The sequence below is a fragment of the Kogia breviceps genome, chromosome 8, assembly GCF_026419965.1.
Source record: "Kogia breviceps isolate mKogBre1 chromosome 8, mKogBre1 haplotype 1, whole genome shotgun sequence".
Lineage (NCBI taxonomy): Eukaryota > Metazoa > Chordata > Mammalia > Artiodactyla > Physeteridae > Kogia > Kogia breviceps.
Window position 1 is genome coordinate 23,934,206 of NC_081317.1, and position 24,931 is coordinate 23,959,136.

Consider the following 24,931-nt stretch of genomic DNA (forward strand, 5'->3'; position numbering starts at 1 on the left):
GGCCCAGAGCCTAGCTCTGTGCACTGGCCCTCTATGAAAACTGGAACACAGGGTTATTTAGACCCTAAGCAAGACTCATAACACTGAAATGTTTTCCTCTCATTGCTGGAGGAGCAGTAAACCTTGATTTTGAACACGCCACCCTAGCAGCCTAGCCCGATGATTGTGCTGGGTTGGTCTGTGGTTTTTCTGGCAGATGCCGAGCTTGCATATTAAATACATTGTGTTTTGCACCAACCGTCTCCACCCATCCTTTTGACCAGAGCAGTTATACTTCAGATTCCATCAAGATAGGATCATGCATGAGGAGCCTGGAACCTTTTCGCAGGTTCTCAGAGGGCCAGCGTGGCTTGGCGGAAAGGATACTGGCCTAGGGGTTTTGCAAATGTCAATTCCGGTCACGGTGCAGCCATGGACTAGCTAGCAAGTGTCCTAACTTCTCTGTTAGGCAACCGTTCCTTTATCTATAAAATGAGGTGGTAGCATTTATTGACCTCACAGCCTTGTTGTGTGGATTAAATAATAACAGATGTGAAGTTCCCAGTACAGAACCTTATGTGGAATGAACATTCCAGAGTGGTGGCCACATCATGGCAGCATTGTTGAGAGCAATGGGACCCACAGTGGTGTATGCTCAGAAGTGGCTGGTGGCCCTCCCTTGAGCTGGAGAAAGCCCTGGGCATCACTGGAGCTGCCCAGTACCGTGGGCCACCCAGCAATGCCAGGGCAGGCCTCGAATGGGAGCTAAAATTGTTTAGTTTGCCCAACTGAAAGGACCTCCTTTTTGCCACCAAAATGTAACATTACAAGCACGGGTCTGGAATATTACCTACATGTTTCTATTTGTGAGCTCTAAAGTGATGAATGAGAGCTGCTGTTTGGTTTCCCCAATTATATGTTCATTTAAGCTGCTAGTAACCAAAAAGAGATAGTGTTTGTAAAAGTTGCTAACAGAGTAACTAGCACCTAGGATTAGTTTACAACTGTTAAATAAATCAGTAATAATGCCGCTTTACAACCCGTTACATTACAATTTTTCTTTTCTTTTTTTAGCTCTAAAACAAATCCTGAAGTCCATAATTACCAGGTGAGCTATTGCTTTTAAAGGTTTTCATGTCATACTTCTTAAAGTGTCTAAATTTTCCACACTGAGCAGTCATTGTGCTTATAATCAGATTTTGAAGAAATAACAGCAGTACATGTGTTTTTGAGAAAACAGTAAGAGGAGAGCCTTCTCCCTGACCCCTGCTTCCTCTTGGTCTCTGAGCTGCCTGTTTTTCTTAACCTTGTACACTGGCAAGGTTAAGGGATATATGTTCTAAGTTTCTAGGCGGTCAAACACAGCCTCTCGGGGGCACTCAAGTGAGGCCATTTTTTGTCCAAGTGTGTTCTAGGCCCAGGAAGCATGAGTCCCTGGAGATGTGCCCCCAGGAAAGGATGTCTTGGTCACCTGTTTGGGAAATGCTGCATCCTTCATTCCCTTCTTGGATCTTATGGTGCCCATTGGGATGTCAAAAGTGCCGAAAAATCCTTCAAGGGAGACACGTTTTATTTTTTTAAATCCAGTGTTTCCGCAAATCATTTGACTGTTGGACAACCTTCCCACCATAAGAAAAGCTGGCTTCCCCCACCACTTCTGTTGGCGGTGTGTTCATTTCCATCAGTGGAATTGTGGTTTCTAGAACCTGCTTTGTAAAGCACTGTGCTAGGCCTGTTGCCTGCAGAAGGAGTGGAGATGGGTTTCCATGGCTGATGTTCTGCTCTTTCACAGGATGACCATCAAGGCCCGAACCTGCTGCCTGCCCACCAGCCACTGCTGTGGGTGGCTCTCACTGGCTGTTCGCAGCCTTCTGTAACCTGGGTCCAGCTTAACTTTTCTACATTTATTGTCCCTGCTCCTTAGCATACATCATGTGTTCAGTTCTTAGAGAATCACATCATTTTTTAAAAAACATCTTTATTGGAGTATAATTGCTTTACACTGTTGTGTTAGTTTCTGCTGTATAACAAAGTGAATCATCTATATGCATACATATATCCCCATATCCCCTCCCTCTTGCGTGTCCCTCCCACCCTCCCTATCCCACCCCTCTAGGTGGTCACAAAGCACCGAGCTGATCTCCCTGTGCTATGCGGCCGCTTCCCACTAGCTATCTATTTTACATTTGGTAGTGTGTAAACGTCCATGCCACTCTCTCACTTTGTCACAGCTTACCCTTCCCCCTCCCCATATCCTCAAGTCCATCCTCTAGTAAGTCTGCGTCTTTATTCCCGTCTTGCCCCTATGTTCTTCATGACCTTTTTTTTTTTTTAGATTCCATATATATGTGTTAGCATACAGTATTTGTTTTTCTCTTTCTGACTTACTTCACTCTGTATGACAGACTCTAGGTCCATCCACCTCACTACAAATAACTCAATTTCATTTCTTTCTATGGCTGAGTAATAGTCCGTTGTATATATGTGCCACATCTTCTTTATCCATTCATCTGTCAATGGACACTTAGGTTGCTTCCATGTCCTGGCTGTTGTAAATAGAGCTGCAGTGAACATTGTGGTCCATGACTCTTTTGGAATTATGGTTTTCTCAGGGTATATGCCCAGGAGTGGGATTGCTGGGTCTTATGGTAGTTCTATTTTTAGTTTTTTAAGAAACCTCCATACTGTTCTCCATAATGGCTGTATCAATTTACATTCCCACCAACAGTGTAGGAGGGTTCCCTTTTCTCCACACCCTCTCCAGCATTTATTGTTTGTAGATTTTTTGATGATGGCCATTCTGACCATTTTGAGGTGATACCTCATTGTAGTTTTGATTTGCATTTCTCTAATGATTAGTGATGTTAAGCATCCTTTCTTGTGTTTGTTGGCAATCTGTATGTCTTCTTTGGAGAAATGTCTATTTAGGTCTTCTGCCTATTTTTGGATTGGGTTGTTTATTTTCTTTGTTATTGAGCTGCATGAGTTGCTTGTATATTTTGGAGATTAATCCTTTGTCAGTTGCTTCGTTTGCAAATATTTTCTCCCATTCTGAGGGTTGTCTTTTGGTCTTATTTATGGTATCCTTTGCTGTGCAAAAGCTTTTAAGTTTCATTCGGTCCCATTTGTTTATTTTTGTTTTTATTTCCATTTCTCTAGGAGGTGGGTCAAAAAGGATCTTGCTGTGATTTGTCATAGAGTGTTCTGCCTATGTTTTCCTCTAAGAGTTTGATAGTGTCTGGCCTTACATTTAGGTCTTTAATCCATTTTGAGTTTATTTTTGTGTAGGGTGTTAGGGAGTTTTCATTCTTTTACACGTAGCTGTCCAGTTTTCCCAGCACCGCTTATTGAAGAGGCTGTCTTTTCTCCATTGTATACTCTTGCCTCGTTTATCTTTTTTTTTTTTTTTGCGGTATGCAGGCCTCTCACTGCTGTGGCCCCTCCCATTGCGGAGCACAGGCTCAGTGGTCATGGCGCATGGGCCCAGCCACTCCACGGCATGTGGGATCCTCCCGGACCAGGGCACAAGCCCATGTCCCCTGCATCGGCAGGTGGACTCTCAAACACTGTGCCACCAGGGAAGCCCTCCTTTATCTTTTAAAAATAAGGTGACCATATGTGTGTGGGTTTATCTCTGGGCTTTCTATCCTGTTCCATTGATCTATATTTCTGTTTTTGTGCCAATACCATACTGTCTTGATTACTGTAGCTTTGTAGTATAGTCTGAAGTCAGGGAGCCTGATTCCTCCAGCTCTGTTTTTCTTTCTCAAGATTGCTTTGGTTATTCAGGGTCTTTTGTGTTTCCATACAAATTGTAAAAATTTTTGTTCTAGTTCTGTGAAAAATGCCATTGGTAGTTTGATAGGGATTGCATTGAATCTGTAGATTGCTTTGGGTAGTAGAGCCATTTTCACAATGTTGATTCTTCCAATCCAAGAACATGGTATATCTCTCCATCTATTTGTATCCTCTTTAATTTCTTTCATCAGTGTCTTATAGTTTTCTGCATACAAGTCTTTTGTCTCCTTAGGTAGGTTTATTCCTAGGTATTTTATTCTTTTTGTTGCAATGGTAAATGGGAGTGTTTCCTTAATTTCTCTTTCACATTTTTCATCATTAGGTATATAGGAATGCAAGAGATTTCTGTGCATTAATTTTGTATCCTGCTACTTTACCAAATTCATGGATTAGCTCTAGTAGTTTTCTGGTAGCATCTTTAGGGAGAATCACATCATTGTTGCCCCATAATTTTTTCCCATTGTTCCTTGGCCCACACTTGTCTGCTAGGAAGCTGTCACCTCCACAGAGCCTTCTCTGAGCCGCTTGATTAGAAATCACCAGCACCAGTGGTTCTCAGCCCTGCTGCATGTTAAAACCATCTGGCAAGCTTTAAAAAATTAATTGGTGCTTGGGCCTCAGCCTGGACTGGTTGAATCAGAAACTCTAGGGTGGGTGGGATCTGGGTATTGGCAAGCTGCAGTGCCTCTCTAAGGTGGTTCTGATGAGCAGCCAGGTGGGGGCCATGAGCTAATGATGTGTCCCTGGCTTCCCAGGTTATCATATGCTGAGAGGCAGCATCCATGTCTGATGACCCCCTAACATGGTGGCCAGCTTTCTTGTCCTGGATGGGTGTGAATGTCCAAGGGACACTCCTCTCCTGAGTTTCTCTGCCCTTTCACCAGTCTGGTTTTGAATGTCACAATAAAACTACTCCATGATGAGTTCACTTTGGAGCCTTATTCTAATCAGTCTCCTTCTGGATCTAATCAGTCTCATTACTGTAGATATTAACTCCTTAGATGGGGGCAGAGATCCCAGTGTACATTATCTTTATGAGACCTCCAAATTATGTTTCTGAAGAATTTTGTGATATCGTCTTCTGTACATGAAATCTTATTCCCAATGCACAGAACCTGGACATGACTTCCGAGTTGTAGGGAATTAGTGTAAAAACTGCTTTGCACCTGCTACAGGGAAGGCCAGTTTTCCTGATATCCTTCCTGCCTTTGGGTTCTTGAATCTTCTTAGTCAGAGATTTTTTTTCTTTTTTTTGTGGGACTTTCAGGTGTGAGTGACTAGAATGTTGTTGATGAGTGATTAGTGCTTGAAGGGGAGAAAAAAAAATAAAATAAACAAAGCAAAGCACTCCCAGCTCAGCGCTGCCCTTGCCCCAGCAGCCTCGCAGGTATGCCCTTTCTCTGCATTCTCTGCTCAGAGTGAACGTTGAGGCGATTGTTCATTGAAATCAAATCCGTGACAACTGTTACCTGGATGTTGTTCTTCTCTTAACATCTTTGGCAACCACTGGCACTCTGCTCCTTGCGAGCCTTTAGAGGTGCCATGATGGGAGTAAATTGACCAGGAAGAGAACTTCCTGAGAGGTGGCCCGGTAAGCATCTGAGCGCTGAGAAAGGTTTCCAGGAAGGTAGTATTGCAGCATTGGTGCTACTCTGAGCTCAGCAAGCTTAGCTGAATGCAAAGGACAGACTGCTGTGTCCTTGATGGGAGCACTATTGGCATTTGGAGAGGGACAGTTCTTCATTGCTTGGGACTGTCCTTAGAGTTACAGGAGGTTTAGCTTCCCTCTTCTCTGTCCAAGAGTTACAGATAACCCTCCAGTCACTGTGACTAGCAAAACTGCACATACTCATTTCCAGTTGTCCCCAGGGAGATGTAATGGTCCTGGTTGAGAGCCATGTGGGTTAACATTAAAAAATACTCCTTGGGCTTCCCTGATGGCACAGTGGCTGAGAATCCGCCTGCCGATGCAGGGGACACGGGTTCGTGCCCCGGTCCGGGAGGATCCCACATGCTGCGGAGCGGCTGGGCCCTTGAGCCATGGCCACTGAGCCTGTGCGTCCGGAGCCTGTGCTCTGCAACGGGAGAGGCCACAACAGTGAGAGGCCCACGTACCACAAAAACAAACAAACAAACAAATAAAACTCCTTGACAGATTTAGAGGGTGTATAAATTACCAAAGGAGACCAAGGAAGGTTCTGGAATACCCTCCTTCCAAGTCTCTATGGATAAGATGCCCACCTCTCTCCAATGCATCTCATTTGGTTGTGTTTGAAGACAAGGTATATAGGATAGAAGGTCCACTTCTATTCTAGGTTACTCTCTTTTGTTCAAAACCCAGTTGGTAGAGCCTCTTTGGGGGCCTTGGCTGTATGGGCAAAATGCCTGAAATGGTTCAGCTTTGGGCAAATCATCTATCACCTCTGGGTTTCTAATCCCCTAAGAGAGAGAAATATGAAGCGACTATTTCCAGGAGATTCTAAATCCCTGGTCATCTTTCAGATTTTGCCACCGAAATATTTTCTCCAGGTTCCTTTTTCCAGTAGGATGTCCTTTGGGGACTGCGGACTTGCTGACAGGCATCCTTGAAGGAGAGGGGCCACTGGAATACAGAATAGTCAAGGAGGGCATCGCAGGTCCATGAAAATGGAATGAACAGAATTGCTGAGAATTTTTCATAATAGAGAATGGACTTCTGCTTATTAACCAGAACAGCAGAGAGGGAGAAGAAGGGGAAGAAATAATTAAAAGAATAATGGTGGCAAGCCTGTGGTGACTTAAATGTCAGGAGAACCTAATTTGCCCCTTAGAAAATTTAGCCTTGAAAAGCCCCAGGGCTTCTGACAGAGTCTGGGACCGCTGCCCTCTGCAGGCCAGAAGTGGACTGGCAGGCAGCCTGCCATCCACCCAGGCCAGCCTTATCTTCACCCCGGGCCGTTTTGTGAGTCATCAGTCTGGATCCATTTTCTCATGTTAAAATGGGCAAACTACTTCTTTCCTTCTGTTTTATCAGGATAATGGTGCTCTGGATGGTTTGGGGTTTTGTTTGTTTGTTTCCCGGGGCGGGGTGGGGGGTGGGGCGGGTGTTTTGTTCTGGATCACATTTTAGAAAAAATTTTTTTTAACAAGAGAGAAAGAGTTCGCCCGGAGGCGTGCTGCCTTGACATCCTCTGTCCAGTCCTTGTCTGTCTGCAGCTGTAACTGTTTACATACAGTTGTTGTCATTTTCAGCAAGGACAGAAATTGTTTCTGAAGAATCAATTACCCGCATTCTCTCCGTCTCTCTGGCCCCTTCCGTGGGTTCCCTTGGGAGAGATGAATATTGCCTTGCCTGGGCGCTCTAGGGCACCCTTTCAAGGCAGATGCCTTCCGCTTCCTTCTTGGAGGGCAGCCCCCAGCCTTTGTCACGGGGGAAACGTGATATCCTGGGAAACGTGCGCTCCCCCAGCCAGGGTTCAGTAAGAGCCTCTCCATTCACAGCCGGTGAAGACCATTGAAAGCAAAGGGCATCTAATAATCGAGTTTGGTGTTTTATTTCTAGCCTCAGTATCACCCCAATCTTCACCCCAGCCAGCCTCGGTGGCACCCGCACTCTCCAAACATCAGGTAAGTACCTGAGCTCATAGAGCCGTCCTTTCCCAAGCTCTCCTTTTCTACTCAGTTATGAATTGAAATTCTGCATCGGAAACAACTGTTAAAGAGTTGTCTTGTCCTGGAAGAGATGAATAATTTGCAAAGCAAAATAATCCGGTGATGGGTCTGGATTTACTAAAGTTATGCTTGACGAAATAAAAATGAACTGGGTGGGGTATTTTGTTTTGTTTTGTTTTGTTTTAGTCATTCTAACCTCAGATATTTTGGGTTTGGTTTTATGTTTGAAATGTTACTTAAAATTTCTAAGTAACATTTTCCTGTCCTGAGAATTCATTTACTAAAAATATGACTAAAGCTCAGGGACTTTTGTTGTGGGATTTTTTGAAAGGATTTTTTTTTTTTTTTTCCAGGGATGGGGTGGAGGGTTGCTTTTTGTGGTGATGGATCTTTTTCTAAACCTAGGGGTCGGTAAACTTTTTCTGTAAAGGGCCAGATAGTCAATATTTTCAGCTTTGTGGTCTCTTGTCACAACTACTCAACTCTGCCATGGTAGCTTGAAAGCAGCCACAGACGATACAGAAGTGAATGGGCCTGATTGTGTTCCCATAAAGCTTATTTATGAAAATAGACAGTGTGGGATTTAGGCTGAGGGCTGTGTTTACCCACCTCTGCCCTAACCTACCACAGTCCTTCCTAAGTAAACTGGCACCTGCCTTGTTGCATTTACGGTTAAGCTTGGGATTTTTTTTTTAATGCCAGCTTTGTAAAGGCAAACGTTCCTTTCATGATTTGAATTTCAGATCAGTCTTAATTGGTGTTTATGTGTGAAGCTCTTTCAGAAACATAGTTGGTGAATGCCGTTTGCATAAAGTTATTTTCTTAGTGAGATTGCTAGCCTAGCTCCTCGAGAAAGTGCGGCGAATGGAGTGATGGGAATAAATCCATTGAGAGCAGGGCAAATGAGAGCAGTTAGTTCTTCCCAAGTTTGCTGGGCATCCTGTAGGACGACAGCGCAGTTTGATCATAAGCACTTGATATTCATGTAACATTTAAAAGCAAGTTAAACGAGTGAAGTAATACTTCTAAATGTTTCTGTGTTGCAAAGGCTGTTTCTTTTCCAGACATGAGACACAGAGAGATTTATAGAAATGCTTTTTAATTTAACCTCGTGTTTACAAAGTTTAACACTTATTTTTGCCTGTTTTACCATATTGGTTTCCTTGTGAGGCAGACCTGGCTGGGAATGCTAGGGAGGCTGGACCAGTGCCGCTTGCAGGCGGCCCCGCTGCCTGGCAGCATCAGTGTCACCTGCAAACTTGTTCATGCAGAGTCCCAGCCCCACCCAAGACCTACTGCACCAGAATCTCTGGGAGTGGTTCCCAGCACATTGTGTTTTATTAGACTCTCCAGGAAAGGAGAATTCTTTGGTCCAGCACTTTTGGAAAATGCTGCATGAGGCATTCACAGTGTACATTCACATGGCAACAGTGCTTGAGAATTCCCGTAGAAAAGGAACCTTTTTCACCACCACCTAGCTTTCCCCAGACCGACTTGATCCTCAGACACCCTTTGAGGGATGATGGCACAGCCATGGGCAGAGCTGTTCTCAACTTGGAAGTTGATAGAGGACCCACGTCTGAATTTTTTTTTTTTTTTTTTTTTTTTTTCTTTGCTGTACGCGGGCCTCTCACTGTTGTGGCCTCTCCCGTTGCGGAGCACAGGCTCCGGACGCGCAGGCCTAGCGGCCATGGCTCACGGGCTTAGTTGCTCCGCGGCATGTGGGATCTTCCCGGACCAGGGCACGAACCCGTGTCTCCTGCATCGGCAGGCGGATTCTCAACCACTGCGCCACCAGGGAAGCCCTGAATTTTTTAAATACTTGAAAGTAGAAAAATCCATTCCTTTCCACCTGAAAGCCATCCCCATTTATGTGGTTCATGGTTTTTCTTGTCCGTTTCCTTTGTGCTTGTGTCGTTTCACTCACCTCTCTGAATTATCTTCATACCCCCACTGACCACTCACTCTGCGAACAAAACAGGCCATCCTTTCAGGATGACAGGCCGCATTGGAAAGCATCGGCCAGTGGAGATGACAGCCATTTCGATTATGTCCACGACCAGAACCAGAAGAACTTAGGAGGAATGCAAAGTATGATGTATCGAGATAAACTCATGACTGCACTTTGAGAGACTGAAGCGTCTTACTTCCATTCACCATCATAGTTTTGTTACATCCCATGGCAAGTGTCTTGGCATCCCGTGGGCGTGTTTGTAGAAATGTCTTCTAGGAATAGTTCTGAAAGGCGTTTTCAGTGTCTGTGTAAATATTTGAAAATAAGCCCAATAGGTAGTCCTAACTTACTGTTGACTGCATTCTCAAAAAATGAAGGTAGTTAAAGGCTCAGGAATCGTTTTGATATTCTGATTTTTAAATTGGAGTATAAGTCTGTGTTTATCGTATTGCTGTGTACCTGATGTTTCTTTGTTATTTAATGAATGGGACCAAAGAAAACCAGAAAAACTTGGGAAGATCGCTCCATAGAGAGTACCATAGAGTACAGTGGTGGGAATTGAGGTCACTGGGGCCCAGCCTCTGCCATTGTGTGATCTTGGACAGACCATCTCCCCTCTGTTGGCCTCATTTTCCCTGTCTGAAGAGAAGCAAGTTGGACTCAATGATCACAAGGTCCTCTCTAGCTCTACAGTTCTGTGCTTTATCAACATTTAATATTCTTAGGCTGAGGACATAACATTCACACCTTCTTTAACAGAGGGTTTACCTCTTTCAAAAGCTGAATAAAGTATATAACATGTTAAAGGTTATATCAATACAGGGAGATTTTGAATTTCCTATCTTAAAGCAGTTCAGTCGTTTTGAATTCTTTCAGTTTTATTAATCAGAAATCACACAGCCTTTATTTTTATAGAAGTTGCTGCTCAAGTACAAGAATAATTTTTTAATGTCTTAACGATTGGTGCTGCTAACTTGCGTGCTTTCAGAAGACATAATTATGAATGCACACTGGCAATATATAGAGTTCGAGGGTTGGTTTTTATCCTAGGCTTCATTCTTTTCAGAAGCAACATGCAATATGAGGTGCATTTATGGCTCAAATTGAAGCATCTAAAATTTTAGTGAAGTTGTGCCAAAGCATCCCGTGCAAGAGGATTGAAGTGTGTTGCACAGTCTTTCTGTAGAACCAGAAATCAATATGTTGCCTTTTAGGGTAGAACTCGTACCAAACTCTTTATTTCCCCTCCCCACCCCCCGCCGTTTCAAGCCCCTGAGTAAGACCTTTTTTTCCTCCTGATAGGTAGGCCTGAGATACTTTCCTTAGTATTTTTGTGAAGTCAATTCTTGTGCCATTTTTTATACACGTAATTGTAATTTGGCCCTTTTAAGCCTTTTTAAAAAAAAATGTGTTTCCCTCCCTTGAGATAGTTTATTGCCAAAATCTGATTTTTTTTTTTTTTTTTTGGTTACCACAAAAATCTATCCAGAAGGAGGGAATCAGCTGCACACCCTACACTGTGGAGTTGATCACCTATAAACGCTCCCTAAGATACATGTTTACAGGTGTATTTCCTTTTAGCAGATGTTTTGGTCCTCAGTTTACGTGCCGCATACAGATGATTGTGTTCTGAATCTTTTGATTTCATTGATACATTTTTACAGATGTGTTTCTGAGGAATAAAGATTATTCTTGCTTTTTTTTTTTTTTTTTTTTGACTCCATCTTCCTTTTATGCTGCAGAAGAAGTATCATTTGTGGATGAACTAGGTGATGGGACTTTGGAAGTCTGAAGGTGAACATTCAGTTAGGTGGCATGGAGCAAACTCATCCTGGAATGAGGTTGCTCTTAGGAAGGGATGCCCTTTTTGTAGGCTCCGTGGCTGAGGTGTTTATTCATCTGGGGCAGCTTTGGTGAAGGTTCTGATCACAGGTGGCAGCGGGGTTTCCTCTGTAACAGTCCTGTGGTGAGGGTGGGTGTTTGCCCTGGCGACTGCTGCTGTTCCCGGCAGAGAGACCTCTAAACCTGTGGCCTCCTGGAGATTGTGTACGCTTATCTAATAACCTCTAATAAATACCTTTCTGCCTAAAGTACCTTGAGTGGATTCAATTGTCTGCAACCAAGAGGTCTAACCAGTGTGCATACATATTGATTGTCAAAGGAAGCGTACGGTTTTTATCCTTCAACTTGGCGGACCTTTCTCTACTGCATTTGACAGTGGTAACCACTCACTCACAGCTTCTTGAAACTAATCCCTTGATTTCTGTGATCTCTGCTTCTCTAGCCCTTGGACTTTTTCTTCTGTCTTTGTCACAGCCTGTTCTTCTGTCTTCCTGTTAAATATTGGTGTTCTCCCAGGATTCTTCCTCTGCCCACTGCTTTTCTCCCTGATCACAGTCTACCTGCCCTTCTCATCTTGTCTAGATTTTATAAGTGCTGTTGACTCTGAAGCTGTTATCTCTAATGCAGACTACTCTGAGTTTTTATACTGACATTTCAACTTGTATATCCTTGTACACCTCACACATCACATGTCAAAACTTAAATTCATCCTCTTTTACTGAAAAAAAACAAAACAAAATAACTTCACCTGAATTCTCTTCTTTCTCACCATGGTAAGCATTTATACATCATCCACAGCTCCTCTCCCTTTTGCCACCCATGTCCAGGCAGCCCTCAGACGTGTTCAGCTTGCCTCCGTAGTATTTGTATGTAGCCCTTCCTCCCTCCTTATCAACACTGATCTTGTAGCAGCATCTTCTGTCTGGCTGAGAGGTGCTCTTACTGATCTCTCTGACTGCAGTCTCCCGACGAGCTCATCCTCCTCACGACCACTGAAGCGATCTTTCTAAAACACCATCTGATTGCGTCCTTGCAGTCCTTGATATCTGCCAGAGTTCTCCATGACCCACAGGGTGTGAAGTCCAAGGCCTTCTCTGGAATTCCCCCGCTATCTGCTCCTGTCCTGTTGCCCTAGCTAGCGTATTTTTCCCCCATTTCTCACCCTCCCGTTTAAACTCCTACAACACCAAACTGCTTGTAGTTCCTGGCATTCACCATACCCTGCTGTTAACTCCCATCTGTGCCTTTGCAAATACCGTTCCTTCTGCTGAACGTGCTGTCACTCCCATCCTCTTCACCCAACTCCTGCTCATCCCTTACGCCTCTGCGCAGACGCTGGCTGTCTTCTCCCAGGGACTCTGACTGCCTCCACCCACCTCTGCAAATAATTGGGCTAGTTCCTGTGCTCTGCTCCTCCACTCCCCCCAGCCCTCGTGTATATCTGTGATGTATTCACTATTTTGTGTTAAAACTGCCTTTCTTATTCATCTCATCTTGGAGGCTGTACGTTCCTTAAGTGTAAGCTTTGTGTCACACTCTCCTTTCCTCCCCGGTACCTGATGCGTAGCAGGTGCTCAAGGAATGTCTGCTCAGCAGATGAATTATTCTGCATTCATTCTAAAGGAAACGTCTAACCAGATAACAGGCAGGAATACATCACTTCTGAGCTGATCTGAAGGTATCTGAACCACTGTATCCAGCCGAGAGCATCATCTTTTGGCAGGGCTTTGCCCACCACGTACGTTCTGGATTCCTCTGCTAAATGTAAATATTATCGCCTGTGCTCATGGCGTTCTCACTGGAGGCGTGGCTATAACTTTGAGCGGGACAAACGACGGTCCAGCCGTGTGATACTGGAAACGCCGGTAGGTTAACACTGATCCACAGAGACGTACAGGGGCTAGTAGCCAGATGTGCACTTCAGACTCTGCCTGTGTCACTTCACTGGACCTTCCCAACTGCTCTGTGAAGTGGGTGATAGTCTTTTCACACGTGGGGAAGTTCAGGCTTCGGGTCTAGCCAAGCAGCTTGCGCAGGGTCACTCAGAATTCTGACTTCAGAGTCTGTGTTCTCCGCTCCCGTGCTTGAAGGCCTCTCACCGCTAATTATTCCACCGTTTGGGACCCTGTCGAGCCACACCTCCAGGAGACTCTTACTGGGTGATGTTGAGGAGTTTACTACACCGAGATCCAGAACTACCAGAAAGCCACCTTCCGCCACTCTCAGTGTAGTGACTGTCCGTCTCTCCTCCACACCAGTGGTTTGTAACCTTGCTCATCACCATCACCAGTGAGCTAGCAACCCTTCCCAATAGCCCGCCCGTCACCCCTCCTCCAGCAGTCTAGTCACCCTGTCCACGCAGGCATTCGTGTCCCAACCAGCCCCCTTTTCAAAGGAGCGGAGATTGAGCGTTATTTTCTTAGTGAGCCACTCATTTGAGATGATCCCCTTCTTCCTTCCCGAGAGCTCACAAACTGGTCATTTCTTCTGTAATAGTACCTGCCAGCAAAACCAAACTCAGGATTCCATAAACTAATGGGATTAGCTTTTTGCATTTTTGAAACTCAGTTACTTACTGGTCTTGATCATCCACTGTTTTTCTGTGACCCCTGAGAATATCTAACAGTGAATTGACAGTATCGTCAGATTGATGTAATTCATGTGGACTGGAAGTCTTGAAATCATGTCAGGTGATTACCTTGGCCTTCAAAACCCTCTTGCTTGTTTCATTTCTTGGTCCACCACTTCCACTGAAAACGGTCCTCCTTAACGGTGAAGATGAAGGAGTAAGGACGGTGCAGGAGTCCTTTGTTTTTCTTGCCTGTTAATATCCCACCATGCTTCCAGGTCAGTGACTCCAGCCTCCTGGGTCCTGCCCTGAACACAACAAATGATAGATCCTTTTCGTTGCCCTTAATTTTCCAGCTTTTTTTTTCTCTTTTTTTTTGCAGTAGGCGGGCCTCTCACTGTTGTGGCCTGTCCCGTTGCGGAGCACAGGCTCCGGACGCGCAGGCTCAGCGGCCGTGGCTCACGGGCCCAGCCGCTCCGCGGCACGTGGGATCTTCCAGGACAGGGGCACGAACCCGTGTCCCCTGCATCGGCAGGCGGACTCTCAACCACTGTGCCACCAGGGAAGCCCTTCCAGCTTTTAACTAGTCTTTTAAGATCTGAGCTCATCAAAGAGCTCCTTGAGCAGCCGCGTTGATCCATTTGGATCAGTATTTCCCACACATGGCTCTAAGTGAATTCCCTGACTGACTGAATCTTCCAAAAGTACCAGGTAAATACCCTAAATAGCCCTAGAATGATTTGCTTCCACCATTTTGCTATAGGAGGCAACAAATGCCTAGGCAAGGTATAAGGGGGGCAGAGATAGAGAAAAAGCAAACTGCAGCTAAAGAAAGGAAAGTCCCTTGGCACATGAAAGGTGGCACATTTTAAAAAGCCCCAGCGATTTCTAAAAGGTGAAATAGAGGTGAAATTGACATTCAGCTGAGACTCCACTAAAGAAGAAATCCTCAACAATTCTGCAAAAAGGCCCATTTCCCCCCAAATTAGGAAGCCAAATAATCGCTTGGACAGCTTGTTAAAAATGGAGATTGTGAGGCTCTATTTAGGTGGTCGGGGTGAGACCTAAGAACCTCCCTTTTAGTGGTCACTCCAAGGAGAGTCTGAGGTGGGCAGGCACAGGACCACACTTTGGAAAAGCACAGCTTCCTGTCTTGTTATGTTTGCCCTTGTTTTAGTGGCTCAATTTTTAACTAATTAGAGGCCAACTCTTTTTTTAACATCTTTATTGGAGTATAATTGCTTTACAATGGTGTGTTAGTCTCTGCTTTATAACAAAGTGAATCAGTTGTACATATACATATTCTTAAAGAGGCATGATGTTCAAAAGTAAATGAATGGGGACTTCCCTGGTGGCGCAGTGGTTAAGAATCCGCCTGTTGGTGCTGGGGACACGGGTTCGAGCCCTGGTCCGGGAAGATCCCACATGCCGCGGAGCAGCTAAGCCCGTACACCACAACTACTGAGCCTGTGCTCTAGAGCCCGCGAGCCACAACTACTGAGCCCGTGCGCCACAACTACTGAAGCCGCCGCAATGAGAAGCCCATGCACTGCAACAAAGAGTAGCCCCGGCTCACTGCAACTAGAGAAAGCCTATGCGCAGCAACGAAGACCCAACACAGCCAAAAATAAATTTAAAAAAAATAAAAGTAAACGGACGGATACATCATACTAAGCAGCTACATCTGTCTGCTCAGCATAGCTTTGCACTTCCTTGGGCTCATGGTGAAGCAGAAGAATGTAAGAATTCTAGTGGTTCTTTATATGGCTTTAATTTCATCACAACCTCCCTCCCACAAAATCTGTCAAACCAAGACTTAGGTCATTGTTGGGCCCTCCTGCTAAAGTGAGAGGCTAGTGAATTCCAACCACTCGAGTAGGAGAGGGCATAGCACACTCCAATCTAAGGACCCGTGCCAAGATTAGAGCCCATGGTGGGGTAACAGGTGGAAGTTTACAGAAGCAAAATGGTAGGATGTTGCAGGCTGATGAGAGAAGACTGCAGAATCCAGTGTGGAGTGGTGATTTTGTTGGAGCAACAGCACCTAGTTCTCAGACTAGGTGAAATGTGGACACGCTTGGGAATCTCAGGTAGTTTGAATCCCAGCTTTACCCCTCACTAGCCACGTGACCTTTGGCCAGTTTCTTCTCTTGTGCCTCATTTTCCTCATCCCAAAATGGAATTTAACAATGTCTCACCGTTATGAGAATTAAATGGCACTGTATGTGTAAGGTGCTTTGCACAATGTTTGATGCTAGCTGGTGGCAATTTTTAGCAGTGTTTGAGATTGAAGGCCTTAGCAGTCCATGTAGTGAGAAGCGGGACAGGAGATTCAAAGTCTAGCTCAAGGAACGGTGTGTCTCCTAGGTTGATGGGTTGAGATGTATGGTCTAAGTTTAGCAACAGAAAGGGGTGCTCCAGTCCAAAGGAAAGATCACATGGGAGAGAGTTCACACAATAGGTAACGACACAGCTCTGAAACTCTTAACAAGCGAAAAGCAGAAACAGCATGGGGATGTTTTGAGAGGAGATAAAAGGAAATAGGAGTGATATTTCTGTCTGAGAATATGAAGAAATAACCGTCCAGGCAGAATGTGGGCAGTGCTTTCCGACCTGCAAATGGGAGAGTGGCCCTAGAGAAGGAATTGGTGAGACCACAGAGAATCCATTCTGCTGGGACATTTGGGACTCAGAAGTTGAGAGAATTGAAACAGATCTTCTTCTGCCCAGTTCCCAGCCTGTCCCAACTTGAGATTTCATCTTACACAAAGCAGAGGAAGCTTTTAACTATTTGGAGACTAAGTAGAAAGTAATAAAGAGAACTGCTGTGCTATTCAACCTTTTCTAGTAAGTAATACAGACAGTGGTAAAAATTCAAAAATATCCAAAATTTACTTTTCCTTTCCACCCTCTTATTCCCTAGTTTTCCCCAGAGACAAACATTGTTAGCATTTCTTGTCAATCTAGAGCTGTTCTGTGTTTAAACAAGCACATATTTATTTAACCAATCAATGCTGATGGACATTTAGGCGGCCCTGAATCTCTAAAATGACAGCTTTGCCGCCATCCTTATACACGTCGTTCACTTGAGCAAATCCATCTGTAGAATAAATTCCTTACAAGTAGAGATGCTGGGCCAAAAGGAATGTACGTACTTAATTTGGATATTGCCTAATGAAGTGTCCCTCCAAAGATATTCTACCTGATTATGCCTCTCCCCACTATACACACAACAGCTATTTGACAGGGCCTCTGTGATCCCACAGGAAGCATGCGCCTAGCCTTCGCTAACTTTTTTAAAACCTTGTTAGTCTGATGGGTAAAAATCAGAATTTCTGTTTCAGTTGTATTTCTCTATAAGCAAGGTGGCACACCTTTTTCTCATTTTGAACGCCATTTGTTCCTTGTTTACTGTGAAACATCTGGAGGCCCTAATCTTGAGTCATACTCTTTAATGAAGATCAGGCTGATGAAGTAAAATCCGTCACCTTAGCCTTTTTATAGTGAAGAAAGGGATCTTTACCAGACCTTCTGTGAAAGCAGCTTTCCAGAAGCTCAGGTAACAATCAGCATGAGATCTGAAAAAGGAAAAGGGGCAGCATAATAATAGCCAGTATGAAGGAATTGATTTCTGATATCCTTGTTTCCCTTTTGGGAGTTGATTAAGAACTTTACACTCAGACGCTATGAATTTCCCTGGTGTATTTGATCAGGGAAGGACGGATTTACATTTAATTACAATTCAAATTCTAATATATGGAATCTAACATCACAGCCACATCCCAAGACTCGCCAGTGGTTTTATTGGGGAAAGGCTGCAGAATTTAAAATACCAAACGGCTTAGTCTAGGCAATCTACTAAAAGGGGTTAGAATAATTAGAGGAACATCCCCATAGGCTCATGTTACAAGAAACCTGCAGAAACCTACCTAATCATCCCCTACTGAATAGTGAATGGTTTAAACATCCGCTTTCTACAGCTGAGACCTCAAAAGCAAGAGGTGTTGCTACGCTAATGGCTCCACTAGCCAGTTGCATTCCGTGGCTGGATAAAGACGCTGTAACTATATTAAAGGCAATTTTAAAAGCCCTTAAAATTAGGCCCAGTGTTTGGTTTCAGAGGCTAAGCAGGGAAGTTTATAATAGAAGCTTCTGAAGAACCTACAAGAATTGGGGAACAGAGAGGACCATTTGAAGAGATTTTTAAGCACGAATGAAAACCAAAATAGATTAAGCCCCATCTGTATCCCCTCAGAACCTCATACCCCACATTCAGCTCCTGCGCATACTTGGTCTTGTGCAATTAGAATGTCCAGGACCTGCCCTGAACAGAGTGTGCATTTTATTCATCCAACTTGAACTTCTTTCTGGAATGAATAATAATTTCATTCATTTGGGTGAGTCGGATGGTGTCTGCCGAGTGGAAAAATAACACTCGCAGCTCATGCCCGATCCTGCCATAACTCTTGCAGAATGCAAAGGGTGATAAAGAACGGGCTCTTTCGACATTATTTTACACACTTAGCAGCTGTGCTTTCATGGCAACGATAATTTCGTCTTACTGTTCCTTGAGGGCTCCCGCGTGATGCTATTGGGGTATGTGTTTAAAGCAGTGACTAGGGGCAAGTCTGTTAATGCTGCTGTCCCCCACCTGAAGAAAGAAAGGAAAGAAAAGGAATCTTCTTTTAAGGCAGAGAGTGAGCATTGAAATGCAGAAATGAGAAGCAAAAAGAAAATCTGTAAGAAATCAAGGGGAAACTGTTGGATTTGTTAGAAGTGAATGCTGTAAAGGAAAACAACAATATTTATGTCAGTATTGTTTTCCTTAAGGCAGGAAAAAGATTGAATACATTCTTAGTCATGAGCCTCTGTGCAAAAGTGAACTCATGAAATATTTATTCTTTGGACTCAGATCCTGAAATTTATCTGGAATTGCTAAAGTCCTAGATCTCACCGCAAAGTTACAGAGCCCTTCCTCACAGCTTCTTGCTGTCTCCTACACAGACAATTAGAATAAGACATCGTAAAATTTAGCAAGAACGATATCAAGGTAAAATGGATTTTCTGGCAGAAAATGTTCAAGGCCTCCTTGTCTGCTTACAGCCATTCATTGACACCAATGGGTACCAGTTTCACCAAAGGAAAAGTCCAGACTCAAAGATGGAGGCACACATCCTACCGCAGCTCACACGGGACAGAGACCCTATTACCACTGAACAAATCGTAAAGGCTCTCGTCATTCCTTAAGATGTGGAATAGTTTACTCTGCAGTTTTGCCGAGACCATCATGTATTGTTAGGAACAACTGGGGAATTCGTGACCAGAGTGAAGCTTTTATGAATTGACACGTGATAAATTACCTGGGGAGAGTTCAATTTCAATGCACTACACCATTCATCCAACAAATATCTACTCCGCTGTCTCACTGTGCCCTGGGAATTGCTATTGAGGAAGACACCGTCTTTGGCTCCAGGCACCTAGTAAACTAATGAAAACAAGAGCTGCCAGTCTACTGTGTATTCAGATATCACCTGTGCTAACACTAACTGGACAGTTCCAAGTTGATTGCCTGGAAAATGTCTTGAAAGAAATACAAATTGGGAAAAAAAAAAATTTTCTGCCAGTTAGTATATTTTTACTCCATATAAAAGAGTAAATAATGCCAAAAAAATGTAATTTTGACCTTTTCAGACAAGAGAAAAATGAGGTAGGGGCATTGTTTCTCTCTAGTCACTTTTTAAAACATAAAACCCCTAAGTTAGTGTAAGAAATCATCCCAAATTAATAGACCTAACATTCGTAATGTGTCACATTTCTAGATGTTGGTACAATTTTCTTCTCAAACCCATTATGTAAAAGGTACAGTTTTTCAATTATACTCTTACTGTCAGATAGTATGTTTGCACTAAATTCAATAAGAACTTGTAGTGTAATGCCTACTCTGTTTAGTCTCTGCTAAATTAAAATGGAATGGTATCCTGGAAACCAGGATGGGTAAATGCACCTTCTCCTGTCTCTCATCCAGACGTGGCAGAGACCAAATTATTTCATTGATCTGTAGCTCCTGAGGTATAAATGCTTAATAAATGATTGTCTGAAAATGCGGTGTGTGGGCAGATAAGTGAAATCAGTTACCTAAGGTCATAGCTAAGCAGCAGCACAACCAAAGCTAAGTGCCAACCAGCATCCTTTTAATGTCATTATGCTGCTGCTTTCATCATCCACATGGCAAAGCAGTGTCACTTGGCACTGAAGAGAGCACAGGGCTCTATAGTCAGGTTGCCTGGGTTCAAATTCCAGCTCTGCCATTTACTGGCTGTGTGTCTTTGGGTAAGTTAGTTAGTCTCTCTGTTCCTGTTTCCTTATCTGTAAAATAAGGATAGTGATAATTGTTCCTTCTTCAGATGTTGGAAGATTAAGTAAATTCATAGGTGGCATAGTGCTGGGCCCTCAGAAGTGTTAGCACATTTTTTTTCTCCTCTGAGGGTTATTAATGCACTAGTGTTCAGTCAGGAGGTATGATTCTGGCTGACGCCATCTGCTGTGATAACATGGTACTTGAGTGGATTCTGCTAAGAGAGTCCCAATCAAGAGCCACAGTTCCAGGCTAATGGACTGAATTATGAACTAGTAATGATGCTTCCCAGCTTTATTTACTTATTTATTGAAATTAATTTATTTATTTGTTTGTTTTTTATTTTTGGCTGTGTTGGGTCATCATTGCTGTGCACGGGCTTTCTCTAGTTGTGGCGAGCAGGGGCTACTCTTTGCTGCAGTGCGTGGGCTTCTCATTGCGGTGGCTTCTCTTGTTGCGGAGCATGGGCTCTAGGCGCACAGGCTTCAGTAGTTGTGGCACATGGGCTCAGTAGTTGTGGCTTGCGGGCTCTTGAACGCAGGCTCAGTAGTTGTGGCGCACAGGCTTAGTTGCTCCGTGGCATGTGGGATCTTCCCAGGCCAGGGCTCGAACCCATGTCCCTTGCATTAGCAGGCAGATTCTTAACCACTGCACCACCAGGGAAGCCCGTGCTTCCCAGCTTTTTCTTGTCCTCGGCACCCATAGGAAATGTGTTGTTGTGTAGCACACTGGGGTAAGCAGATGAGGGTGCTTGAGGCTCCCGGCGCCCTTGGTCCTGTCCCCTTGCTCCAACAACTGAGAGAATGAAAGTTTCAACCCACTTGCCACCTTCTGAGGCCTATCAGTTGGGAAGCTTTACTGTTTGTCAGCGACTCTCTGATGCTTTAGTTCTGATTAGGAACATGGAGGTGTCCCCACTTAGGCTAAAAGTAAAATAGGTGCCAGTTTGCCCCAACCAGGCTCTTCTGGAAGGTGTTTAGAGAACTTATATGCTGCTGTGTGGGCTGCACAGAAGCTGTTCTTGCCTCGAGGAACCCTGCTATGAAGTTGAGACATGTGCCAGGATAGGTAAAAGAGTAACTGAGTACAGGCAGCACCTAAGGGTGAACTGAGCAATCCAGAGAAGATGCCAGATGACTTTGGACAGAGAGGATGTCCACTGTGCTCCCCTAAGAGACTTCAAGCTGGCACATCACATATGGGGGACTTCTTGGCCATCCAGACATTGGCGTTCTGTTAAAAGCAGAGTGTCTGTTGAGGCCTTGGCCTTTCTAGCTGATGATCTGGTTGTTTGGAAGGTAGAAGTAACACTGCCCTGCCGGTGTTTTGTTAATTCTGGTCAGCAAGGAAGACTGGGTTGGAAGTGTATAAGTGACAAGACCCTTGGAAGAAAATGACCCTGGTATCTTAGAATCATTAATAGGAAATGAGTGGAATTCAGGGTTTAATCTTCCATGTATTCTAATCTTTAGAAGATCAGATTTCAAAAATGTTAAACAAGGGTAGATCTCAAAGGGAATATTTTTCACATGGACTATGAATATATCAGATAGTCTGAAAGGTGAAGGCATTCAGAACCCACAATTTAAAACAGTATTTTAAAGAGAAGGAAGGTAGAACATATGACCAAAAACCAAGGAGCAGGGACCTTTTTTTAAAAAAGGACTTCTGTAGATGCACACTTTGGTCAGAGCAAAAAGATGAACAGTTTAATAGCGGAGCCATCTTGAGGATGGCATGTGAGATTAACAGGACAGAAGAAGAGCTGCTTAACTTCTGTTTTGTTTTTCTCTTTTTCAACAAGGAAGCCAGTCAGTATACTAACTACAGAAAGGTGAAAAGAACAAAGAGAATGAAACTGAAGTCCAAGATAAGAGAGAGAATAGTCAGGAAATATTTTACTGCTTTACAGGTAAAGTCTTCAGGTTGAGAAAAATGACCTTGAAGAAAATTTGCATATGTCATTGCTGAGCCAGCACCAGCACACTTTGAAAAACTATGGAGTCTTGGGAAAATGCCAGAAGAATAGACAGGGAAATGTCATACAGATTCTTGAAAAATGAATTCTAAAACCTGGAGTGATAAGCTTGATGGTAATACCAAGAAAAGTTTGAGAACAGATTCTTTTTTAAGCACTTAGTAAAGTAGTGTTCACTTAGGAACAGAATGGATTTGTTCAGAATAAGTCATGCTAATCTTTCAAGATTCTTAGTAGGCTAACAGTAGAAGGACTGTCTCTAACCTGATAAGTAGAATTTGTCACAAATCAACATTTATTTTAGATTGTAGATTTAAGATAATCTACATACTTCAGAAATAAGACAAAGATGATTACTAATATTTAATATCATTCTAGAGACCTTACCAATGCAGTAAGCCAGGAAAACGAAATAAAGAATAAATGCTGGGAAGGAAGAAATAAAATTCATATGATTATCCTAAAATACAAGTGAATTCCAATTAATAAGAGTTCAGCAAAGTGACCAGAGGTAGAAATACCTTAAAATGGGGCTTCCCTGGTGGCACAGTGGTTGAGAATCTGCCTGCCAATGCAGGGGACACGGGTTCGAGCCCTGGTCTGGGAAGATCCCACATGCCGCGGAGCAACTAGGCCCGTGAGACACAACTACTGAGCCTGTGCGTCTGGAGCTTGTGCTCTGCAACAAGAGAGGCCGCGAAGTGAGAGGCCCGCGCACCGCGATGAGGTGTGGCCCCCGCTCACCGCAACTAGAGAAAGCCCTCACACAGAAGCGAAGACCCAACACAGCCATAAATAAATAAAATTTTTTAAAAAAGGAAATACCTTAAAGTCAGTAGTTTTATATATCTAGTAGTAAAAAAAATTAGAGAAAATATAATAATTAGTGAGATCCCATTTTTAATTGTGACAAAACTGATATATGGATAGGAATAAAGTTAATAAGATATGTTCCATACCTTTATGGAAAAGTTAAAAATTCTGACTGAACGACATTTAAGAAGATCTAAATAAATGGTGAGAAATACCTTATGAATACATTCTCCCAAATTAATCCATTATATTTAATGCTGCAAATCATAATTCCAATGGGATTTTTTTGGTAGTAACTTGAATTGTAAAGTAATCTGGAAGACTGAGTGCATGATAATAGCCAAGAAAAAACAAAAGAAAAAGAAAAACGATGTGTGAAAGGAAACAGGATTTGTCCTATCAGATATTAAAAAGCCCAAATATTAACACAAAAGTAATTAAGACAGTCTGGTGCTGGTTTAGCAATAAATAAATAGTTCAATAAAAATATGAAGAATCCAGGGCTTCCCTGCTGGTGCAGGGGTTAAGAATCCACCTGCCAATGCAGGGGACACGGGTTCGAGCCCTGGTCCGGGAAGATCCCACATGCCGTGGAGCAGGTAAGCCTGTGCGCCACAACTACTGAGGCTACACTCTAGAGCCCGCAAGCCACAACTACTGAGCCCGCGTGCCTAGAGCCCATGCTCCGCAACAAAAGAAGCCACTGCAATGAGAAGACCACTCACCGCAACAAAGAGTAGCCCCTGCTCGCCACCACCTAGAGAAAGCCCACGTGCAGCAACGAAGACCCAACGCAGCCAAAAATAAATAAATAAAATAAAATAAAAAATTTTAAAAATCATTTAAAAATATGAAGAATCCAGAAATAGATACAGGTAGATAATTGTGTATCAGTCACGGACAATCAGAACTGAAATCACTCTAGGCAGGTTTTATACAGAGGGAATTTGATACAGGGAATTGATTACACAAGGGATAAAGAACTAAGTAGCTAAAGTGACCAGTGAGGCAACCCAGAAATTAGCAACAGTAGAACCTGCTTATCACTCCTAGAGCTGGAAAGACAAAGAGACAAAGAGAGATGGCAGTATTCCAGAGCCCAGGAACTGGGGCCACAGGGAGTCAGTCTAGTGAAAGCTGAAGCCCTAGGGGACTCAACTACTGCTGAAAACATCCCCTGAGGTAGAAAGAGATGAGGGAGAAATACTTAGCTCCTTCTCCTACCCTGCAGTCTCTGTCAGTACCTCCCATTGGTCAAAGCTACATAGAAACCAGAGGGCAGGGAAACTGGGAAATGCATTTCCTTGGAAACAGCAGGTCAGGGGCACTCAGGGAGGGTAAGGTAAAGGTAAGGACAGAGGTGTCCAACCCAGCCTGGGGAGGAGCCAATAAAGAATTTATGTAGATATTGTGAGGCAAAGGTCTCTTTTTTCCTGAAATGTAGAACCAGTTGTCTTAACATCACCCAAGGACATGAAAACATGTGATATGACAGTCTCTATCATTGGGAAGACAAGATGTGTACACAAAGATGTCTTAGGCAGTGGGGTTCTAAGGAGGTCTTGGGATTTTCCTGATGAGTGCATTTGCTGCCTTAAATAGAAGCCGAGGCAGATGGGAAGATGTAGCAGATGGGCAGCACTTGGCGAGCAGAGAGGTAGGAGTCCTGGATTGTGTCCCAGACTCAGCCAGTTACCCACTGTGTGACCTGGTCACCTCATCCCCCCAGTGGGTCCCCATTTCCCCATATGCAAAATGAGGAGGTTGGACTAGGGCCTTGTTTCTCAGCCCTGGCTGCACGTTGGATGTAGAGATAGATGATGTAATTAGCCAGGGTAAGGGTTGTACATTGATAGTTTTCAAAATCTCCCTTGGTTGATTTTTTAATCAGCTTTATTAAGATATAAATTAGATACCATACAATTCACCAATTCAAATTGTACGATTTAATAGTTTTAGCGTTTTCACAAAGTAGTACAGTCACTACAGTCT

The 24,931-nt window shown here is 43.6% G+C and overlaps 1 protein-coding gene across 5 annotated transcripts in view; it reads left to right on the top strand.

The window, feature by feature from the left end:
• EPB41L4B (erythrocyte membrane protein band 4.1 like 4B) overlaps positions 1-24,931 on the top strand; it is a 145,999-nt gene that overhangs the window by 73,626 nt on the left and 47,442 nt on the right. For 4 of the 5 annotated variants that reach the window (XM_067040993.1, XM_067040990.1, XM_067040991.1 and 1 more), the window contains exons 14-15: positions 1,054-1,087; positions 7,319-7,383. In XM_067040993.1, coding sequence (XP_066897094.1) covers positions 1,054-1,087; positions 7,319-7,383 — 99 coding nt within the window. Of the gene's footprint in view, positions 1-1,053; positions 1,088-7,318; positions 7,384-9,409; positions 11,476-24,931 lie in introns of those variants that run through there. The other variant, XM_059072253.2, reaches the window with a different exon arrangement.